The sequence below is a fragment of the Cricetulus griseus genome, chromosome 6 (assembly GCF_003668045.3).
Source record: "Cricetulus griseus strain 17A/GY chromosome 6, alternate assembly CriGri-PICRH-1.0, whole genome shotgun sequence".
In the NCBI taxonomy this organism is placed as follows: Eukaryota; Metazoa; Chordata; class Mammalia; order Rodentia; family Cricetidae; genus Cricetulus; species Cricetulus griseus.
In genome coordinates this window covers 102,675,741-102,698,311 of record NC_048599.1, presented here as the reverse complement: position 1 = coordinate 102,698,311, position 22,571 = coordinate 102,675,741, and the positions used below count along the sequence as shown (strand labels likewise).

Below are 22,571 nucleotides of genomic sequence, written 5' to 3'. Positions count from 1 at the left end.
GGAAATTTTTAGTTCTTGTTTCCTCAAGTATCTCCCTTGTTCCATCCACTGTTCTTTCTTCTTGGGACTCTAATTACTCATGTTTATCCGGTCACAGAGGACACAAAGGCACTGTGACATTCTCTTCTCTCTCCTACAATCCTAAACAAGTTCCCTCTGCTGTCCAGGTTGGATAATCCCTAACAGTCTGCTTGTAGCATCCTTTACTTTTACATCCTCTCCAGCCATCTGATGAGCCCCTCATTCTGTTTCGGGTATTTTATGTTTTCAGTTACAGGCTTTCCACTAGATTCTTTTTTAAAACCTTTGGTGTCTGTGCTGATGTCTCCTGTCTGCTTATTTCTTATAAGATAGTTTCCTTTCTTCTCTTAAGCATGGTTTTAATGGCTGTTTTAAAATCCATCGTTCTTACTTTCAACATCTAGGGAAACTTCAAATCAGTCTTCATTGACTATTTTAAGTTGGATTTTCTTTTTCTTTTCTCTATATCTAGGAATTGAGGATTTCATTCAAGACACTGAAGAGAGTCTGGGATGTGCTCTGTCAGCCAGAGATCTGAGCAAGCACTGGGCTGGCCTTTGCTTTAGGTTTGAATTGTGTATTGGCTTCATTTAAAAAATAGTAATGGGTCAGGAGCAGTAACTCAGTAGGTATGAGCACAGACTGCTCTTGTATGGACCCAAGTTCAGTTCCTAGAACCCATGTTGGTGGCCTACAACAGCCTGTAACTCCAACTCCAGGGGTCCGACACCCTCTTCTGGTCTCTGCAGACACCTTCACTCACATACATGTACACACATGTAGACACATAGACATGCACATATATGCATAATTTAAAGTAAAAATCTCTATATAATATATAATTATATTTTATGATAACTTTATAATATGATGATGAAATATATAATATATTGCTGGAGAATGGAAGTGGTAGGCAGACACTTCACCACTGAGTATCCCAACTTGCTCCATTTCAAATAATTGAGCTTTTTCATTTGAAGATAACTAGTGTCTTCAAGCAGTCAGAAGAAACTACAGAGATCCCACTACTGTTTGCTAGTTTCCCACAATCTTAGTATTTTCCAAAGTTTAGTACAGTATCACAGCACGATTGGCACTGACAGAGTGTTCCTCAAGTTTTGTTTTTGTACTTGCATCTACTTTCCTTCTGCCTGAAGCAGCACCTTAGCTCTTGGCAACCATTACTCTCTTCTCTGTTTCCATTATTTATTATTGCAGAATCATACAGACTCTGACTTTTGTGTGTGATTATTTGAGAGAGTGTTATTTATGTAGCAAAGGCTGGACTTGAGTGCAATACCCTCCTGTGTCCATTTCTCCTAGTCTGTGGTTAGAGGTGTATTCTACCACAATCAGCTATATTTGGCTGTTTTAATTACCATCATTTTCATAACATATTATTGTGTGACAGACTTTTTCTGGAGAGACATGACATAACACAACACAACACACACACACACACACACACACAATTTACTTACTCCCAGACCATGACAGAAAAAAAGTATGGAGACCATTGAAGTCCAATTTGGGGAACCTATGAGTATTACTGGGGTGACTTACAGGAATATGGGTGAGGGGTAGCTTATAGGAGCAGAATTGACTCAAGGATAGCTGCACCACCAAAGCCCACCCCAGCATGGGTGACAGCTCACAAAGCTGGACCTGGAGCACATTGCACAGCCTGCAAGCAGCTCAACAGGTTGGAGAGTGTCCTTTCCAGGTGCCTCAGGTGTTCTATACCTCTTCCAGGCAGCTTGGCTGATTTCTTTCTGCTTGTTGCAGGTAGCTGGTCTGGTCTCAGAGTCTTTGCAGCCTGACAGTCTGAGGGTGACTCTCAGCAGTCTTCACCATTTACTCTTGGAAGGGAGAGGCCTAGTGAATCTGGTCAGTTTCAGGGACTTCCTGAAGTTATTTGGGGTTGTTCACTTTGGGTCTTTTTCTTTTCTTTTCTTTTCTTAGTTCAAGTTAGGGAACAAGCTTGTTTCACATGTAAGTCCCTTCTCCCTCTTCCTCCCCTCCACTTTGGGTCTTGATCTTCGGTGCAGGATGGAGTGTTTGAATCTGGGAGGAAACTATTACACAATATATATACATGTTGAGATACTTGTGTAGTTAATACAAGTGTTCAACTTAATTGCCAAGAGCTGGTAAAGGTGGTATAGACAGGAAATTCTTATCTGACAGTGAACCTGATGATAGTAAATCAAAGAAAAGAAATGCTGCTGACAACTAAGAGACTTTGCTGAAGGTCATGATCTTGAACAAATAATTGGTGCCACAGACAGCCATTGAGAACTGAAGAATGGAAGCCATGGAAGAAATGGAAGAATTCAGGTGAGGCCAACTTGGTGCTGGCAAACACATGAAAGATTTTAGTTTGCTGAGAGAAAAAGTTTTAAAAGATTTTAGTTCACAGAGAGAAAAAGTTTCCCAGAGGCCTTGGCCCAGGACAAGGAAGTAGGCCCCAACCCGAGGGCAGACAATCCTTTTTGGGTCACACCTGGCTGGCCAACAGACAATCAAGGGCTTTTCAGGGTAAGTTCTATGGTTTTTCCTTTATAAAAAAGCAGGTCACACCTGGGTGACCACTCTAACATGAGATCATACTTTGTAATCAATCACTTTGTACCCCTTGCCTGTATGCTGATCTGCGGGTTTTTCCTATATAAGGAGCCTGTAACCCTTGCTGGGGTGTGCAGCATTCCTGATATTGCTGACACCCGAATGCGCATTCATTCAATAAACCCTCTTGCTTTTGCAGCTCTTGGCCTGGTTTCTGAGTCTCAGGGGCTCCTTGGGATCCTGAGGCCCTTAGGGGTCTGGGGATCTTTCACACATATATGAAGTGTCCTCAAATTGCAATTGCTTTTTATAAGGGCAAACTGACTAGAATTCCTTCCCCAAAGATGGAGCTCAATAATTGTCTCCATTTTTCATATGTATTTCACACACACACACACACACACACACACACACACACACACACACACACAGAGAGAGAGAGAGAGAGAGAGAGAGAGAGAGAAGCACATCTGGATCTCTTGGCTTTTGAATTACTAGTGTGAAAAATTCATTCCAATGAAAATCAAATTTGATATATTAATTTTGAAAGTATTAATAGTTGTTGGGATTCTTTGGTTTTTGTTTTGCATCAAAAGGCCCTGGTTACTTTGAGCAAATGAAAGCTTTCTGTAGTTTAAAATGGAGCATTTGGTGCCATAATATACAGCTTTTTCTAAACGTTGGGGAAGTTTTCTAGTCATTACTCAATCAGAACTTGCTTTTAGAAGACTCTGGGTTGTTTTTTTTTCCCTGTATGTGTGTATGCACAAAGTATTTATGTAATTAATATTCACCAAATCCACCAAAACAAAAGCCATAGATGATAATACATATTCTTCAGATTCTACCATTGGGAATAACCTAAGAAATCACTTCAGATTCTGTTGAGGGTTTTCCTGAAGCGGTTACCTTTCAAATTAAATAGACAATTCAGTAGTTAACTGGACAGTTAGGTTAAATGATTTAAAGCAGCTATATCAGAATTCATATATGTCATTACATAAATGAGGTAGCTTATTTACAAAATTTTGTTGCTACCAACTTTCCCACTTGGACAGGTTTGGTTTAGTTAGTTAAGTGTTTTATTTTGTCTTTTCTATTGATGTGAAAAACATGGACCAAAAACAATTTGGAAAGGAAAGGGTTCATTTCTTGTTAAAACTTTCAGGCAATACTCTATTACTGAGGGAATCAAGGCAGGAACTCAAGGCAGGAACTTGGAAGCAGGAGCTGATGCAGAGGCTATGGAGGAGTGCTACCTACTCCCTTGCTCTCCCTGGCTTGCTCAACCTGCTTTCTTATAGAACCCAGGAATGTTACCACCCACAATTGGCTGAGCCCTCATCAATCACTAACTAGGAAAATGCCCTACAGCTCAGGACCACCTGCCAAAGAGTAATACCACCTACAATGGGCTGGGTCCTCAGACATCAATCATTAATCAAGAAATGCCCAACAGATGTCCCTACTGGCCAATCTGAAGGAAACATTTTCTAAGCTGAGGTTCCTTTTCTCCAAATGTGTTGGCTGTGGTTGTATGTCAACTTGACATGAGCTAAATAGAGTCATCAGAGAGGAAGGAACCTCAATTGAGAAAATGTCTCCATTAAGATCAGACTATAGTTCTGATAGCTACCGTTGGTTGTCAGCTTTGTTCACATCTAGAATTAACTAAAACCCCAAAATGGAGGGATGTACCTATTAAGGATTTTTGCTTAATTTGAAGTAGGAAGATCCACTTCTAATCTGGACCTTTGAGACAGGAAGACAGCCTTTAGTCCATATCTTTTGTTGTTGTTGTTGTTGTCATTGTTTTGGTTTTCCAAGATGGTTTCTCTGTATACCTCTGGCTGTCCTGGAATTCACTCTGTAGACCAGGCTGGCCTCGAACTCACAGAGATCCACCTGCCTCTGCCACCAGGGATTAAAGGCGTGTGCCACCAATGCCTGGCTAATCCAGATCTTTTGAGGTGGGTTCCTACCTCTAATCATGCCTTCTGCTGGAAGCTTATGTAAGGACATGAATGAAGGAAGTTTTTGCTTTTTGCCTGCTTGTTTTCACCTTGCTACCAAGTCCACCCCTTCACTGGCATTAGAGCCTACTTCTTCAGGATTCCAGTGTACACTGAAGACCAGTGAGACATCCAGCCTTGTGGACTGAACAATTGCTGGATTCTTGGACCTTCAAGGCATAGACAAATGTTGGATTAGCTAGATCACAGCCTTTAAGTCATTCTAATAAATCCCATATATATATATATATATATATATATATATATATATATATTCTGTTACTCTAGAGGACACCAACTCATACAGTAGGCAAGGCTGTAGAGCATTCTCTTAATTAGTGATGGATGGGGGAGGATCCAGCTCAAAGTAAGTGGTACCATCTGGGGCTGGTGGTCCTGAGTTCTATAAAAAAACAGGCTGAACAAGCCATGGGAGCAAGACAGTAAGCAGCACCCCCCAAGGTCTCTGCATCAGCTCCTACCTCCAGGTTCCTGCCCTGTTTGAATTCTTGCCCTGACTTCCTTCAGTGATGGAATACAATGTGGAAGTAGAAGCTAAATAAACTCTTTCCTCCCCAACTTGCTTTTGGTGATGGTGTTTCATCAAAGCAATGACAACCCTAAATAGGACAGTAGATGACTCTAATTTGTGTCAAGTTGACAGAAACCTACCATCACACAAATCAAGGTTTAAATGGGCATGAAGTTTCCTCCTGTGAGCTAGTCCCTTACAGAAAGATGATATGCGCAAACTAGAAGATTTATGCTAAGAAAGCCCATGGAAATGGAGTCATGGCTAGAAATATTGGCAGTTTAGGATCTGCTGACATAAATAAATGAACAAAATTTGGTAACACAAATCATCGACCTGCATGCTTTTTCTTTACCCTGGCTCATTCCTTACTGGTAGGTTCATTTTTTTTTTTTATATGGGTTACCGGTTCAACAGAAGCCAGAAACATAGTTTTGTAATATCTGAATATCATCCAACTGTACATTATTTACTTTATTATGGGTAATGGTGAACCATGGTCAATAAATAGTTTGGTTCAGGGCTGGAGAGATGGCTCAGTGGTTCAGAGTACTGACTGTTTTTCCAGTCAGTACCCACATGGCAGCTTATAACCTTCTATAATTCTAGTTCCAGGGTACCAGACACCCATGGAAAAACACCATTGCATGCAATATAAAAATAAATTAAATTATAGAATAATATGGTTCAAGATGTCACATTTTCATAAGTGAGTCTCAACTGCAAATGAGTTCCTCTTTTAAGACAAAGCTGTCATTAGGCTGCCTGTACTGTGGATGGATGGGGAGGCTAATGGTGTGTCTTTTTCTCTGGAAAGAAACAGCCTCCAGAGTAGAGGCTGGAGGTCACCTCAAGCAGCTACACCAGTGCCAATGCCAGACTCATGTCTCCCACAATTCTGGAAGAAGAAAGACGATTTCTAAGCCTTTGCGTACAGATTGATTTACTGTGTGAGATGGGAAGGATGCCAAAGCTGAGAAACCAGAGTGAGAATGTGAAAGGCCATTCCCATGGTCCACAGAGAAAGAAGAGGGCATCACACCAGGAGTCCTGGTGGGAGCAAGGTGGCCCATGGGTGGCAGTTTGGTAGCATACAAGCCACTGAGGCTGCTTTCAGGAGGCATTCCACTAAGGTTCGTTGATTCAAGTTCAGTTGTTGCTAGCCATTGCTAGCACCGAAAGAGTAGGTCCATGAAATAAAAACAAAAATTTTGCCAAGTACAAAAACAAAAAAAGTAATAGGGGAGAGCAGCTAGAGTGTGGTGGAGCTCACACCTTTGATCCCAGAACTTGGGAGGCAGAGGACCTCCTGTGAGTTTGAGGCCAGCCTGGTCTACATAGTGAGACTGAGGCTAGCTAGGGCTACACAGTAAAATCCTGTCTCAAAAGACAAAACGAAACAACAAACAAAACAGATTTTTAATTTTTTTTTTTTAATTCTAAACCCAGCAGCGTTGACACATGCCCATAAGCCCAGCACTCAGGAGGCAGAGGCAGGTGGATCTCTGAGTGTGAGGCCAGCCTGGTCTACAGAACTAGTTCCAGCATGGACTCTAAAACTACACAGAGAAACCCTGTCTCAAAAAACAGAACAAAAACAAAACAACAAACAGACAAACAAAAAATTCTATTTCTCTGAGAGTCAGAATTAGGTTTGGGTTGTCACTGAGGTTCCAGAATGTTGGAACTGACTCAGTGGAACTGATCAGGGCTCAGCTTTTCCTTCCTTCCTTCCTTCCTTCCTTCCTTCCTTCCTTCCTTCCTTCCTTCCTTCCTCCCTCCCTCCCTCCCTTCCTTCCTCCCTTCCTTCCTTCCTTTCTTTCCTTCTTTTTAAATTTAACTTTATTTTATGTGCATACGTGTGAATTTGTTAGGTCCCCTGAAACAGGAGTTACAGTTGTGAGCTGCCATTGGGAGCTAGGAATTGAACCCAGATCCTCTGGAAGAGCAGCCAGTGCTCTTTATCTCTGAGCCATCTCTCCAGCCCCCAGGGTTCAGTTTTACACGAAGTACTTAAAGACACACACACAATAAAACTTTAAAAATGTTCTAACACCTGCAGCTCACAATGGAAAATGTTTATTCAAGAAGATCTATTTCCTTCTTAATAAAAGTAGACACACACACACAGATTTTTTCATTAATTTCTTCAATAGTCAGTAATCAGGTATCCGATTATGTCTGCAAACTGACCTACTAAGACAATGTTGACATGGAATGAATAGCAAGCATTCCAGTACAGTTGAAGTGAAATTTTTGTGAACTTCCAGATTCCCTGGGTGGCAAGGGGCTGGGCCCTCCCACTGAGTTATCCTTCCATATCCGGAAGGTCTATTAGGGGTTTTTCCTTTATGTATTCTGAAAGCAGACACAGGGGAGGTAAATCTATAATTAAAGGGTTATTGAAAATAGAGATTTGTGACCTGACATACCCACCAACACAGTAAAAACCACCAGGCCCTTTGTCTCCAGGTGTGTCTGATCTACTCGAAGCTTTGATTGCCAACGCCAGCCGGGTTCATGTTACCACCCGATGACTGAGTAAGTGGACCCAGCATCCATTCAAACTTCAGCACTGTTTTGAAATCTCATCTGAAAATAATATATTTTACTCCCTGTTGTATTCTTTGTTCAAAATCCAACCATCCTAAGTCTGACTTCGTTCACCTCATGATAAAAGTAGCCTAAGGCTTAGGACGTCACTATCAAGTTTCCAACCAGAGGCAATGGAATTCTTTGTGCAAGGTGAAGACAAGCCACGGGCAACGCCCAGCAGTCTTTAAGTGCATGATAACCCAAGGAAATCAAAGCCCTGTGCAGGAGGCAGGTCATTTAGAAGGCTTCACAGGTTTAAAGCCCACTTCTAATCATCTTATTTAATAGTAAATATTTACTGAATGCTCACTGCTGTCCAGCTCTCTGCTGACATCTGCGTATACCAGGCGTAGGGAATGACATTCCTTTCCACTGCTGTGGAAGCCTGAGCCCTTATCTTCCCTGCATGCTATAGTTCCACACTTGTTCATTTTGAGTCTTCTATTCAAAATTAAAACATAGCAGTGTGTGATCAGCACAGTGACTTAACATTGGAGTCCCATTCATGAGACCCTGTAAAGGAAATGCATATTTAAGTCTGTCCATGTCATTATTGACATGGAATACATACATTTTTCAAAACTGGAAATTTTAATATTATGAAATGCTTCATATTGAAAAAATGCACAGAGACTAAAAGTATAAAATCTACTCATGTGCCCTTATTCTTCTCATTTACTCATCTGCCATCTTTGCTTTCCTGTTATGTTTATGTTTATGACCTAGGCTGACCTTGAACCGTAGGTCCACCGGCCTCTCCTTCCCTGGGCTGGGATCGCAGGCGCTATGTCTGATAATGATGCCACGCCTTCTCTTCCTCCTTCCCCTCTTCTTCCCTTTCCCCTCCCCCACTCTTTTCTTCTTAGCCCTCATGATCCAAAAGTCACAATCCCCCTCCTCCACACCTTCCTTTCTCTCTCTCTTTAGAGTCAACATCTTATCTTATTTCACTGGTTCCCATTTTTACTCCTTCATAGTTTATCTGTTTTGTGCTTTTAAAATTTCGTTAAGGGGTATCCTTCACAGATGCATTTGCAGTTCACTTTTCCACTCAACATTGTGTTAGGAGCTACACTAATGCAAGAATGGTGCTCAATTTCTTTGAACTATTGTTTAAATCCTGTATCATATCCCTTTTGAGAGATGGTAGTGGTTAATCTTGTCAACCCTAAGTGTGTCTTCGGGTGTCCCCAGAGATGGCTGACTAAGAAGAAACTTGTCCTGACCATACAAGGTATCATCCCACATACTGGGGCCTTTGATGGAATAAAAAGGGGAAAGGAGGGCACAGCTAACACACTTTGTGTCACCGTGGCTTTCCCCACACTCCTGTGGGGATCTTCTGAAAGCCTGAGCAGCCAAATAAATCTCTCCTGCTTCATCTCCCTTACCTCTATGTTTATGTCAGAAACTTTTGTTCCAGTGATGGGACACAAACACAAGTGTCACTTAGCTGGTTTGCAATATTTTGCCCTGATATACTATACTAATAGGAACAAGCCAGCTACTCCTCTGGTCCAATTGGTTCTAATTTTAAAATAAAGTCTCTTAAATCTGAACAATTCTCCATGATCTACAATGACCATTAGTATCTTAAACATCTTTACCCAGCTCTTTACCCACTCCTGGCCTCTTCTCTGTCTACACCATTCCATGGAGTCAGATTGGGCCCCAGCCTGTAAATCCTTCAGTGTCTTCCCATCCTGGCTGCAATAGAAACTCCTCCTCTAGTGTACCTTATCTTGAAGTGGCTTTGTTCTTGAGTTGCTCTTTACTACATGAAGTCTACACTAATGTTTCTTGTAAGAACTGAAATTTTTTTTTTTTTTTTTTTTGAGACAAGGTTTCTTTGTGAAACAGTCCTGGCTGTCCTGGAACTCACTCTGTAGAGCTGTAGACCAGGCTGGCCTTGAACTCACAGAGATTCATCTGCCTCTATCTCCCAAGTGCTGGGATTAAAGGCATGTGCTGTCCGCCTTCACCTCCCCAACCCCAGATTATTTTCTAATGTCTCAAGAAGACTAAGAATGCTCTTTTCAGAACTTTACACAGGCAAAGTAACTTGGATGTCCCTTTGTTCTGTGACCTCACTTGCACAAAACCATATTCATAAGAACACTGCATGAGGACAGTTTTAGCTCACCGGTCTCCAAGTTTATTCACCCAACAAATGTTGGTTGAGGACCTGGCTGTTTCCAGGGATTTTGCCAAACAAACCAAGAGCTGCTTCTTTTGATGCCTACTTGGGGAACTGGAGTTCTTTGTCTCTTGCACAGAGGGTAACCTTTGGGCAACCCCTTCCAACCCATTGTCTTCCCACATTATTTATTTATAAGTCTTTAGGGTCAATATCCAGAGAAGTAAGTGTGTGTGTGTGTGTGTGTGTGTGTGTGTGTGTGTGTGTATCTGTGTGCATGCTCTATTCGCTGCCAAGGGTTATGGAGACATCAATACCAAAAGAAAGTTTTAAAATGAGGGGGAAATGCTTTCACTTCAAATCTATGATTATAATTAAAGTCTTTTAAAGCACCCCAGTTTTTTCGGTTGTTTCTTTCTTCTGTAAGCAAGTTTGTTTGTTTGTCTGATTTTTTATTCCCTCTTTAAAGGGGGGGGGGCTCACTTATTTTATTGTTTTATTATTCCCAGTTGCTGAGAAGGGCTATGAAAAACAGGTCTTTCAAACTAACTCGGGTAGTTCCCAATTTTGCCTGGAGAAAAATGGACAATCCACATTGTAATCATCTGCAGCTTGTATCTCAGAAAGATCAATCTCTAAAGACTTTTACCCTTCGAGTGAGTCTTTTTTGACCTGCAGGGAATGTTTGCTATTTTAAAACCCACGGGTCAAGGGTAAAACGGTCGACTTCTGAATGTTTCTGGAAGCATCAGGATTTAACTCGGCAATTACTTCAGATAGATACTGCGGTGGTTTGCCAGATAAGAGTTGTTACGCCCGGGATAAATCAGCTAGTAGTGGGTGGTGTCGCTGCTGGGTTCTTTGATATTTATCCATTTTCAAAAGATTAAACCACAGCAAAAATAAGAACGCTGGGGTTGACTCTGCACGCAGTCTCTGCCGGCCCTCCCCGCTTGCATGTTGCATGCAAATCAGCCGGCCAGACCCGGGACCACGCAGTCACTTTCGCGCCACTTTCCCAGGACCGCACAGCTCCATAAAGAACCGGCAGTACTAAGTCCCCAAAATGTTACTGTTTCAAAGCGCATTCTGCACTTTCCGAGGACACTCAGGATTACAACGGTCGGAACCGCTTCGATTTTTTTTTCCTGGGGCTTGGGCGCTTCAGGTGCTGCTAGGGCAGTCATCTTAGCTGGCAGGACCTGTGTCCCGGCGCGGGAAAGCCGGCGGCCCCGCCCCTCCGGCGGCGGAGTACGCGCCCCGCCTCTGTCCCGGGGCTGCTGCTTCTCCGGTTCGAAGTGCTTGTGGTCTCCGAAGATCTGTCCCCGTTCCTAGTGCCTGGGTACCCGCCACCAGCATGGAGGCTCGCCGCGCGCGGGTGAGGCCCGGCCGGGTGTACCGGGGCGGGGTTGGTGGGTGCTAGACGCAGGCGGGCCGGGGCCACTTCCCTCCGACTCTGCGGGTGAGCGCCGCTCTCTTGTCCCACGGCGCTGCTGATCGTCGCCAGGTTGGGGGAAGTCACAGATTGTTTTTCTTAGAATTTTTGCACTCAGGGTCTCTCTGGGCCAAGGTGATGCGTCCGCCGGTGCGCACGGGGTTGGTAGCGCTCGGGGAGCCTGTGGTACGTGCGCTCGAGCTACACGTGCGCGCCGGGGACTGGCCTCTGGCGGTGGTGTTCGGCGGTAGAATCCCAGCCTTTCCATTCTCGGAGACTTAGCCCAGTACTGCTCGCTCACGGCGGGTATGTGACTTCCACGCGTGAAGTAGTGGCCCTGGGACCCGCTTCCTCTGCTCTGAGGCCCCTTCAGCCACTCTGGATCTGTGGGTTTAGGGTTGAAGGCCTTGGGAACATCTCTTGAGAACTTGGGTTGTGCACGTGGGAAGAGGTATTGTTTTAGTCCCAGGCTGTAACTAAGCTCAGTTTAGGAATCCAGCGATGCAAGCCGTGCACCACGGCGGTTTAGTGTGCTTCCCTGCGTCCCCTCCTACCCCCCACCCCCTTACCTCACTTGCAGCTGCAAGCTGCCCCGAGTGGAACGTTACTTTTTTGCTCCAACGGAAGCCAGAACTTAGGTCCTGCCCTGAAGAGGCTTTGAAGAGTGGGGGGATGGGCGGAAAGGAAGACAGTGACGTGCTTGAAATAAATATCGGAGGTTCGGGACCCTTGTGGGGAAGTCTGGGTGGGTAGGCGGAGTCGTGGTTTGATAACGGATCTCCGCCCGTGGGGAATTGAGCTAGGTGCACATTGGTCACCTGACTGGAGGAGTCGGTTTCACCTCTCCGAGCTTCAGTTTTCCTCATTTAAGTGATAGTAACGATGTCACCTTCTCTGCAAAGAATTAGACAAACATTGCTAGCAAGTCTGCCGCCAAGAAACTCGCCGTAAATGGAATTAGAGTTATGTCTGCCAAGAAAGCTCACTCCAGGCATGGCCATTTGCTCTGCTTTTCTGTGTCTTTTCCACCAAGGAGCTATTTGGCTGGTGAATGACTCTTGGCCTGTCCTGGCTTGTTACAGCTTAGCGTGTTTTCGGTGGAATGCCTCCCTTGAGGCTTATATGGAGGTAGATTGATTAGCAAAGTGGGGAGAATCGAAGTCATTAAGGAGCTGTGCTGTTTTAGGGGATCTTCTGGTTTTTGCATTATGCTGCACCTTGTTGCCTTGGGCTTTTGGGATCCCTTCAACTCCTAACAACACACATGTAATGAGGGGAGATTGGGCAGCCATCATCTGGGAAATAATTTTATTGAATCTGAGACTGAAATGCAAGTGTTTGGTGAGGAAGGAAGTCCAACTCTCCACCTAGACATTCTCTGTCCCCCTAACACATCTGGGCACTCTTGTGTGGGGCTGGTAAAAGCTTTCCCTTTCAGGTTTTCAGTGAAAAAAACAAACTGCTATTCTTTGACTCTAAGACTATAAGAACTAATGCAATCCTTCAGAAATATTGTGTCCTAAGAAATGGCAAAAAATGGCTGTACTAGTTAAGTTGCATTTTTCTAGTGAACAGTACAGGGCTATAAATGGGAATGAATGGAGCATTTTCATATATCCAGGCTTTTTCACACACATACACACCCTGGGACTGGAGATTCACCCGAGGACTTTGCTTGCTGGCAAATGTTTACCACTGAGCTCTACTTGTAAAAATTTCAAGTCTTAAGGAGCCATGAGAAAGCTCCATGGGGACCATGTTCATAGAGAGCTCAGATGGAATCAGGTGTTCTACTTGGCCCTTCAACTTGTATCATGTGTTTATGGGCTGATAATACTTTTGTAAGGACTTGTGCAGAACCTCTGTACCCCCTCCTCACTGGAACAGGGCCTATTTGGATGACTGCCATCTTAAAGCACAGGACCTGCCCAATTTTTGTAGTTTGGGAAATTAGCATCACACTGCAGAGCCCAAAGCTTACATAAAAAGACCTCATTAGCTTGATTTTTGGCTGAGGGAGAAAAATTGCTCTGCCATCTTGCACTTTTGAAATCTCCTTTGAGAAGTACAGTTCAATTAGAAAAAATGAGGTTGGATTTTAGGAGCTGGCATTAAAATCTGGAGTTCAATATAATGCTGAATGCTTAGGACTGTATGGTGGGAAGAGAAGTAACTGCAGATGTTTGGATAAATTGATGAATATCATTGAAATGTTCTCCAGAAGAGATCCTTTCTGAGAATTTGACCTGAGTTGAAGAAAAAAAATTTTTTGGTAACAATTGCCAATCTCATTTTCTCTGTAGGGCCTAAAAAAAAAAGTGTGTTCATCTCTTCTGCTGTTTAAACCTACGAGGCTGAGAAATGATGTTTTTAGTAGTCCTGTGCTGCATGAAGCATCCCACTTAATGGTTTTGCCATTTCTCTTTTCAGCAAAAGGCTCTCAAAGTAAAGAACTTAAAGAATGTCAGATATATGAAGTTGATTTCCATGGAAACATCGTCATCCTCTGATGACAGTTGTGACAGCTTTGCTTCTGATAATTTTGCAAACACAGTAAGTGCTGCCTGAGAATAAACAGAATCGAGTCTGCAATGCTCCAAATGCCCCAAAATGCTTTGTGCACGATTAAAACCGCTTGCTTTTTGCCTGCATTTCTATACAGCTGTTAGGAAAATATGGCATGCACTGTAATTTCATTTTGCTCTTTGCTGTGGTTCTAGGTAGTAATTGTTGGAGGTAGATTAGCTGCTTATTGTGTCCTTTTGAAATGTCGCCGAACCTAACACTACTGATGACTTGCTGTAACAACTCAGAAATCATTTGTAAACCTCTGGACCATTTTTCTTTGTAACAAAAGCCAGACTCTTGTAGTGCACTTGTAAATGTGATTTGCTCTCTGCACAGTTTATGGAAAATTGGTTCTTGAAAAAGAAAAAAAAATCCACAACCACATTTATTTATCTTACAGAAACCTAAATTCAGGTCAGATATCAGTGAAGAACTGGCTAATGTTTTTTTTATGAGGACTCAGATAATGAATCTTTCTTCGGCTTTCCAAAGGGTGAGGTACAAGATGTATTAAGCCATTGTGGATTTTTACAGAAACCAAGGCCAGATGTCACTAACGAATTGGCCAGCATTTTTCATGCCGACTCTGATGATGAATCGTTTTGCGGTTTTTCAGAGAGTGAGATACAAGATGGAATGGTGAGTTGGAGAAGTTCACCAGTATCAAGAAGTGAGGTACATTTAGAGTCTGGAGAGATCTGCTCTGTGACCTCCTCCTCCCCTCATACCCATAGCTCTCCTTTTAGTCCAGCTAGGAAACTATTGACCAGATCATGAATGTTTTCTTCATGTCTTAAAGCCATTTTTTGCTAGTATCCTGCTTGTAGGTATTATTACATTTTTTGTTTTTGTTTTTGTTTTTTTAAATCTTGGAAATTTGTTAAATAAAATTGGCTAACCTTCAGATTGCTGTTAGCTGCAGATCTGGCCTAATCACAGATGTCCTAAAGATTAGCTATATTGGCACTTATGTGCAGGTGCCCAGCCCAGTGCTGGCATGGAGTTGACAGAGCTGTTCTAGTTGTACCTGCATCTTGGGAACCTCTTAGGACCACGAAGATAATAAGTAGGGCCTTTCCTGTCTCTGTGTTCGCTTGCTCTCTGGTCTGCTTTGCCTGCCTGCCTATGCTTCCCTCCTCACTCAGCTGTCACTTCGAGGATGCCACCTGCATGCCTGTGCTCTACTCCCTGAACACTACGTGCTTAGACTCTCCTAAGGAAGTGGGGTGCATATACATTACAGTCACCTGCATGTTATTTTCTTCACCATGCCTGACAACGTTCCCTATAGGCTATCACTTGAATGACACTGACAGCACTCGCCCCAGAACTATTTTATCACCATCTGTACCCATGCATGCTTTCTTCCCCTAATAAAAAGACTTTGGTCCCAAATGGTGTTGATGGGCATTTGTTAGCTGGGGACAGTCTGCAGATCTGGATGTGACCCATTGTCTTCAATACCTCTTTGTAGGTATTACCTTGTGATGAATAAAATGCCAGTTGATTGAAAAGTGCCAAAAATTCATGGAAGTTTTGTTATCTCGATCTATCCATAGACTACTAAAAGCTGCTCATGGGGATCCTTATTTGTTGGTACTGGGAATCAAACCCAGGGTCTTAGATGTACTAAACATAAACTCTACCACTGAACCACATCCTCATTCTGTTCACTTTTTTGAGGGGCTGGGGAGATGGTTCAGCTTGCCTTGTAAGTATAAAGACTGGAGTTTGGTCTCCAGAAACCTACATAAATGCTTAGTGGGTATTGTGGCTTATCTGTAATTCCAGCTTCTCAGAAGGCAGAGATAGGATCCCTAGAGCAAGCTGGCTAGCAAGATATGGTACATCAGTGAGCTCTAGGTTTGATTGAGAGAACCTGTCTCAATTAGAAAGGTCAAGGATGGTTCCTGATATTAAACTCAGGCCTACACACGCGTACTCACACATGTGCACACATGAAAAAAGGGGGGGGGTAATGCTGTCGTGAACGTTCATGTCCAAAGCTTTTATGTAGATATGTGTTCTTGGATCTATATCTAGGAGTAGATGGCTGGGATATCTAGAGACTGTATAACTTTTGAGCAAGCTATACAAGTTGACAGATTTAGCTATACAAGTTGGTATGAAGTGATACCTAATTTTAGGTTTTTTTTTTTTTTTTTTTTTTTGAGACAGGGTTTTTCTGTAGCTTTGAAGCCTGTCCTGGTACTCACTCTAGTAAACGAGCCTGGTCTCTGCTTCCTGAATGCTGGGATTAAATGTGTGCACCACCTCTGCCCAGCCGTGATATCTCATCTAGATCTTGACTTAGAAAAAGTTAGAGTGGTACCTAAACTAGTCAAATTCAAAGACTAGAATGATGGTGGTTGCCAGGGACTGGTGGTAGGAGGAATTAATAGTTTTTGCTTGTTTGTTTTTGAGGCAGGGTCTGGCAGTGTAACTCAAGCTAGCCTAGAACTTACTGTGCAGCCCTTATTTTTAAGGAAATGGGAGGGCAGGCAGGAATTTCCATGTTTTAAAAAATGATTCAGAAGCATAGTGAAAGTGGCTCAGTGGCTCAGACAAGCAGCCAAGTGAGGCTGTTCTCCCATTGTATTCATCTTCAAGTCTTGATTTTTATTACCCATGGTCCTTGCTGTCCACCTATGGCTGATTTGCTCTTGTCCTTTATTCCAAAAGGATTTTGTGGTAGTCATTGTTGCTGCTTGTCTGCCAATCAGCAGGTCGTTAACAGCTCCCTTGCTCTGTTTAACTGTAGAGACTGCAGTTGGACAGGGAAGGCTGCAGGACCCGAAGTCAGTGCCGTCACTCCGGACCACTCAGGGTAGCCATGAAGTTTCCAGCACGAAACACCCGGGGCCCAGCCAACAAAAAAGCAGTCCCCTCTAAACCCTCTGAGAACTCTGCAAATGATTCCCATTCTGACTCTGAAGAAGAAGAAGATGGCATGAACTTTATGGAGAAAAGGGCTTTAAATGTAAAGCAAAACAAAGCAATGGTGGGTGTCTGGATGCATCGCAACCCTTCCCAGCTTTTCTCTGAGCAACTCATTTCTTCTACCTCTCTCTTAAGAACTGTTTCCATGTAGTTGTGAAGACTTCATGATATGTTTTGAATATTTATATTTGTTTTCATTTATGTGGAGGAGGGGGCTGTACTGTAAGTGCATTATCCTTGGAGGCAGGAAGAGGGCATTTGTATCCCCTGGAACTGGAGTTAGATATGGTTGTAAGCTACCATGCTGGTGCTGGCAACTGAACCCAAGTCTTCTGCAAGAGCAACAAATGCTTTTAACTGCTTAAGCCTTCTCTCCAGCCCCTCCAGCTTCTTATTAAACTCTTTTGAGAGCTGGGATAAGTAAGCATAGGGGGGAATTCCGAAGCTTGACTGTGTCAACTTACTAAACAGAAAGTTGAGGGATAGTGATATTTCCGCAAATTGCCTGTTGTCACCAGTTATAATTTTTGTTTACTTTCTTCCCCTCTTTAGCTTGCAAAACTCATGTCAGAATTAGAAAGCTTCCCTGGCTTATTCTCTGGAAGACATTCCCTCCCCGGCCACAGATCCAAAGATGTAAGTGCTTCTTTCTAAACTTGTTTTGGACAAGCCCAGGGCAGATCTTTATTTAGGATCTTATTTTTCTATTGGGGGACAGGGTCGCTAGAAATAGCCTTCTTAAGGCTCTGGTGACACTTTGGCTCTACCACCCTGTTGCCGAGCTCCTTTTGATCATTTCTCTTCTTCACACTAGCATCAAGGAAGATTGACAGCTCGTTTCTATGTCCCCAAGCAGCATGTTTTTTTTATACATGCTAGATGCAAAATAGGTATTTTTTTTTTTAAACAGATTGAGGGAAAAGAAAGTACACAGTTTCTTTGTCAAGTCATATCCTAATAATGGTATTTGATTGTGTCCCAAGGGACTAAGCTGGTGTGAAGGAGGTGGATAAAATATGTTGTGTTGGCTATGGCAGAAAAGAAAAGCCTGCATTTCCCTGCTTCCCCATGGGGAGTCAGGCTGGAAGCCAGCAAGGAATGCAGGGAAGAACCCCAAGCATTCTTTGTATAATATGTATAATATGGAGATAGCATGTATGTTCCAGGAGTCTAGAGATGTCATAGGAAAGGCTTTTGGGTCAGGATCTCAGGTTTTACATATTTAGTAACTGAAATAGAAGAGTAAATGGCAGAAGAATTAGATAGAAGAATAAGTAAAAATTGCAGTGGCTGTATGGCTTTGGGGTTTGTTGTTTGCACATCATGAAAAGTGCAAAGAAAATACGAAAATGGAGCTCTTTTTTACCTAGAACTCCTTGAGGGAAGGTCGCAGGTTCTCTAGAGTGCTTCTTCTCTCTGTAATAGAGCAAGTGGATCTATATCTTGTGTTTCGTTCACCAGTCAAAGCCACCTAGAAGACGCACATTCCCAGGTGTCGCTTCCAGAAGGAACCCGGAACGAAGAGCCCGACCGATTACCAGATCAAGGTCCCGGATCCTGGGGTCTTTGGGTGCTCTGCCCACAGAGGAGGAAGAGGAAGAAGAGGAAGAGGATAAGTACATGCTAGTGAGAAGGAGGAAGTCTGTGGACGGCTACATGAATGTGAGTCCTCACTGGTGTCTCCTCTTATGTCTCCCATCTTCAGGAAGCTTAGCTTTGAACACACAGCCTCAATCAAACCATTCCGAGTCATTAATGCTGCATGAGCAGACTTAATTTTGTTAGCAGACAAGAGTCGGATTTTTCAACTTATCAATATTGTAGGAAGTATTTCTATGCTTTTGGACAGTTATCCTTACAGTAAATTTATGGGCTGCCGCCTGTCTCCATAAGCAAGAAAGCTTTTCAAGATTGAGTTTTCTGTGAAAGGTTTCAAAGGAAGCATCTTGAGATTTAGGGCTGCACAGGGGATTTCAGCTTCATGCTTCTTATTCAGGACGATGACATGCCCAGAAGTCGTCGCCCTGGATCCATGACCCTTCCACATATAATTCGCCCAGTAGAAGAAGTTACAGAAGAAGAGATCAAGAACATTTGCAGCAACTCTCGAGAGAAGATCTACAACCGATCACTGGTGAGTGCCCCAAGGTGATGTTTGTCTGGAAACAGGCAGCACCCTCCGGAGGACAGACAGCATGCCCTAAGGGGCTGCACATGGTGTATGGTCTGTACATTCATGCCTGTGTAGTTTTGTTTTGTTTTTTCATAAACGGGAAGAAGAGTTTTATAGTATGCCTGGGATTGAATTAGTGTGCCTGTGAAGTCTGCAGTAGGGTTATGTCTTAGTTTAGAAGTTGATGAATTCAGCTGGAGTTCACTGCGTGTTGTTTGTTAGGGTGTATATATCGACAGCTACTGGAAATGCAGGGAAATGCAGTGGTGAGCCAAAGTTTTTTTTTTTTTTTTTTTTTTTTAAGAAATGGATTTGGGAGAAGGAAAAAATGGATTTGGGTGGAATTTTCTTTTTCCAATTCTGGGGATCAAACCCAGGAACTCAAGTGGGTTAGCCTTGTACTCTGTCCTTGAACACCCCACCAAGTAGTTTTGATGATAACACCATTATATCGCCAATAGAGTAGGAAGCGTCGATTGAGTTACTTTTCATTGTATATGTAGGTGCTAAGTGAACTTCATAGATCAAGTCTCAGGTCCCTTTTTACCAGTGTGGATGTTCTTTGTGCCTTTTTTGTTTGTTTTTTCTCTACAAAAAGCAGCATTTGCTTCTCTCATCTGGTCCTTTTTTCAGGGTTCCACTTGTCACCAGTGTCGCCAGAAAACCATTGATACCAAAACAAACTGCAGGAACCCAGACTGCTGGGGCATCCGGGGCCAGTTCTGTGGTCCCTGCCTTAGAAACCGCTATGGTGAAGAGGTCAAGGATGCTCTGCTGGACCCGGTAGGGGCCTTCAAAGGTTGGGGAGGGGCTTGAGCGCTTAGTAGCAGGAGTCTATGGTTATGGTGTGGTGCTCGCTGCATGGGCATAACTGTCCAGACAGCTTGGGCCGCTGCTCAGAAGTTGATTTTCTTCATGCCTGGTGGTGGTTGCATAACTTTCTTGAATTGTCTTATGAGTGTGGGTGGGTGAGTGTGTTACCAGGGCCTTACATATGCTAGGCAAAAGCTCTCACACTGAGCCAGAAACTCAGACCCCTGTTTTATGATTTAGTTATTTAATATATATATATATATATTATATATATATATATATATATATATATATATATATATTACAGGGTGTAACAATATGTCTTTCTGCCAGGCTGCCCAAGTTCCACCCGCCACCACGTTAAGGTCCCAAGTAACACACAGAGACTTATACAAATGTTGCTTGGCCAAAGACTAGGATTTCTCACCTGCTAACTCATTCTTTATTATCATAAATCTATATATTTTATAAAACTTATCGGACACCAGCGGTAAGTGTTCTGTCTTCCCGGGCTCACATGGTGACTCTGCACTTTCTCTTCCCTTTCCCAGAATCCTCCTTGACTCCTGGTCCCATCTATCTTGTTTTCCTATTGGCCAACAGTACTTTATTTATCAACTAATAAGGCAATCATATACACAGAAGGACCTCCCCCATCAACAGGGTAGCAAGGCGGTAGTGGCACAGGCCTTGGGAGGCAGAGGCAGGCGGATCTCTGTGAGTTCCAGGCCAGCTTGGTCTACAGAGCAAGTTCCATGACAGGCTCCAAAGCTACACAGAGAAACCCTATCTCGAAAACAAACAAAAAAATCAGAGAGTAAATGAGTTGATACTAAGTACTTTAATGGCTAAAGAAAGAGAACTGATGGATGGAGGGGATGTGATGCTTAGCTTCAGGGTGCTTTCCCACAATTCTTTAGAACTGGCACTGCCCACCCTGTCGAGGAATCTGCAACTGTAGCTTCTGCCGCCAGCGTGATGGACGGTGCGCCACGGGAGTCCTGGTGTATTTAGCCAAGTATCATGGCTTTGGGAATGTGCATGCTTACTTGAAAAGGTAATGGCCATTGCAGTTTTCTCTTTGATGTCTGAGTCTTACTTTCGTTTATGTGCCTTATATATATAAGATGATAGAAGTCTGAAGAGTGGCTCTCTTGGGGCAGGGGAATGTTAGTGGAAATACATCTTCGGTTGAGCCAGTCATGGATATAACATTCAGGTTGGATGTCTAAGACACATGCATTGACAATACAATACGTTTGTTAGGGATCCATAAAAAACTTTTTTTTTTTTCCTGAGACATGAATTTGGTTTTCCAAAGAGAATTATTGGTTGAAAACCATCTTGACATCTTCCCCCTTTGTTTTTCACAGTCTGAAGCAGGAATTTGAAATGCAAGCCTGAAGATTCTCCGCCTGCCTTTCGGCTTCTCAAGGCCCTTTTGTTCTTGATAATGTTCTTGATGGGGAGCTGAGTAAGAATCTTGGTGAGCAGTCTGTCTTAGAACTCGGTCAGGTTAATCTTGTTAGATTCACACTTGTTTCTGATACATCACGGAAGGCATACTATTAGTTACACTTAAGCTACATGTAGTTTCCCAAAGCTTGCCCTGGCCCTACCTTGTAGCCTCCCTATTCCCACGGTCCTTTGCCACCACTTTTTGAGTTCTTTTTAAGCGGCAGTTTTAGAAAGCATATTTGTCTTATTGGTGTTGAAACAGTCTCAGGATATACCCATAAACCAAGCACTTAGGTTGTGAACCAACGGTTCTAATGAATTGCAGAGAACAGCCCTTTAGCTTGTTCACACAGAATCATGCAGTTAGTGTTCAGTGTGTTGGCTGATGTTTGAAATGGGTAAGGCTAGGTCACAAAGTTCTGAAAACGGTGTGGAAAAATTAGTCATTGTTGGGAAGTGGAGTATAGCACAGTGAATGACTTTTTGGAGACTAAAACTCCTTTGTATCATGCTCGGTGTATACCTTGTCACAGTTGAGACCTGGTTGCTGCTGTCCTTAAGTTAGAGTGGTTCGTCCTGCTTACACAGTCACCCAAAGGTTTGTGACAACATGGTACCATAATTACTTAAGTAGAAAAGGCATGCCTGGACATTGAGATGCCGGGAATCTGCAGTGGGCCAATTTGAAATCTTGATGTTATGCATCAGAAACTTGACTTAAATAACTTCACTTTGGTTCCTGGCAGTTTCCTGAAGAGGATGCCCTTGGGGTCGTGTCCAGGGTTTCTGTTTAGGTTCTGAACAATTTTGTAACAATGAGCAGTGACCATTTAGAGATGGGTAGATTTAAACCACTTGTTAACGAGTTACCTCTGCCAGTTTATGGGCGGATGTTATGAGTTACCTTCCCTCCCTTTTCCTTTAGTCAGGTCATTTGGTAAGTGGAACCTGTGGCTGTGCCCCACTCTCTGATGCTCATTAGTGTAAATACAGCTTTTGCTCTGTAATGCTTTTATACAAAGGTTTTTATTTTAATAATAAAACATTTTGTTCTAACTTGTGTTTATTTTTTGCTTATAATCAATATTACCATCGTAATCCCTTTCTGCCCTAGAGTTTTGAAAGGGCATTTCTTCCTCTTCTGAAACTTTCTCTTTTGGATTAAGTTTCTGAGGCCCACAGCCAGTTCTTTTGAACAGGATCCCATTTGATGATATGATCTTAGCCGCAATCAGACTACAATAGCCGCATTGACTGACAGAACACAGCATGTGCTTGGGAAGTTTTGTGTGTGTGTGTGTTCCTTTATCATTCACAATACT

The 22,571-nt window shown here is 43.0% G+C and overlaps 1 protein-coding gene across 3 annotated transcripts; it reads left to right on the top strand.

Moving 5' to 3' along the window:
• The first annotated feature begins 11,082 nt into the window (after positions 1-11,082).
• On the top strand, positions 11,083-22,305 carry Cdca7 (cell division cycle associated 7). Of its 3 annotated transcripts, XM_027420177.2 has the most exons (10): positions 11,083-11,240; positions 13,728-13,850; positions 14,400-14,504; positions 16,627-16,866; positions 17,358-17,441; positions 18,267-18,467; positions 18,802-18,939; positions 19,612-19,761; positions 20,712-20,848; positions 21,165-22,305. In XM_027420177.2, exons 1-10 carry the CDS (start codon positions 11,220-11,222, stop codon positions 21,193-21,195), a joined length of 1,230 nt encoding a protein of 409 aa, XP_027275978.1. In that variant the 5' UTR covers positions 11,083-11,219; the 3' UTR covers positions 21,196-22,305. The 3 variants fall into 3 exon arrangements, with proteins under 3 accessions (XP_027275978.1, XP_027275979.1, XP_027275980.1); XM_027420178.2 differs by lacking the exon at positions 14,400-14,504; XM_027420179.1 differs by lacking the exons at positions 13,728-13,850; positions 14,400-14,504 and having other exon boundaries at positions 11,102-11,240.
• The last annotated feature ends 266 nt before the right edge of the window (positions 22,306-22,571 follow it).

What these genes read in the sequence shown, in the direction of transcription:
- Cdca7 (XM_027420177.2), top strand. Translation starts at nt 11,220, where the DNA reads ATGGAGGCTCGCCGCGCGCGG. An exon ending in AGGATGCTCTGCTGGACCCG is followed by an intron (nt 19,762 to 20,711) that starts GTAGGGGCCTTC and finishes ACAATTCTTTAG; the next exon opens with AACTGGCACTGCCCACCCTG. An exon ending in GTGCATGCTTACTTGAAAAG is followed by an intron (nt 20,849 to 21,164) that starts GTAATGGCCATT and finishes TGTTTTTCACAG; the next exon opens with TCTGAAGCAGGAATTTGAAA.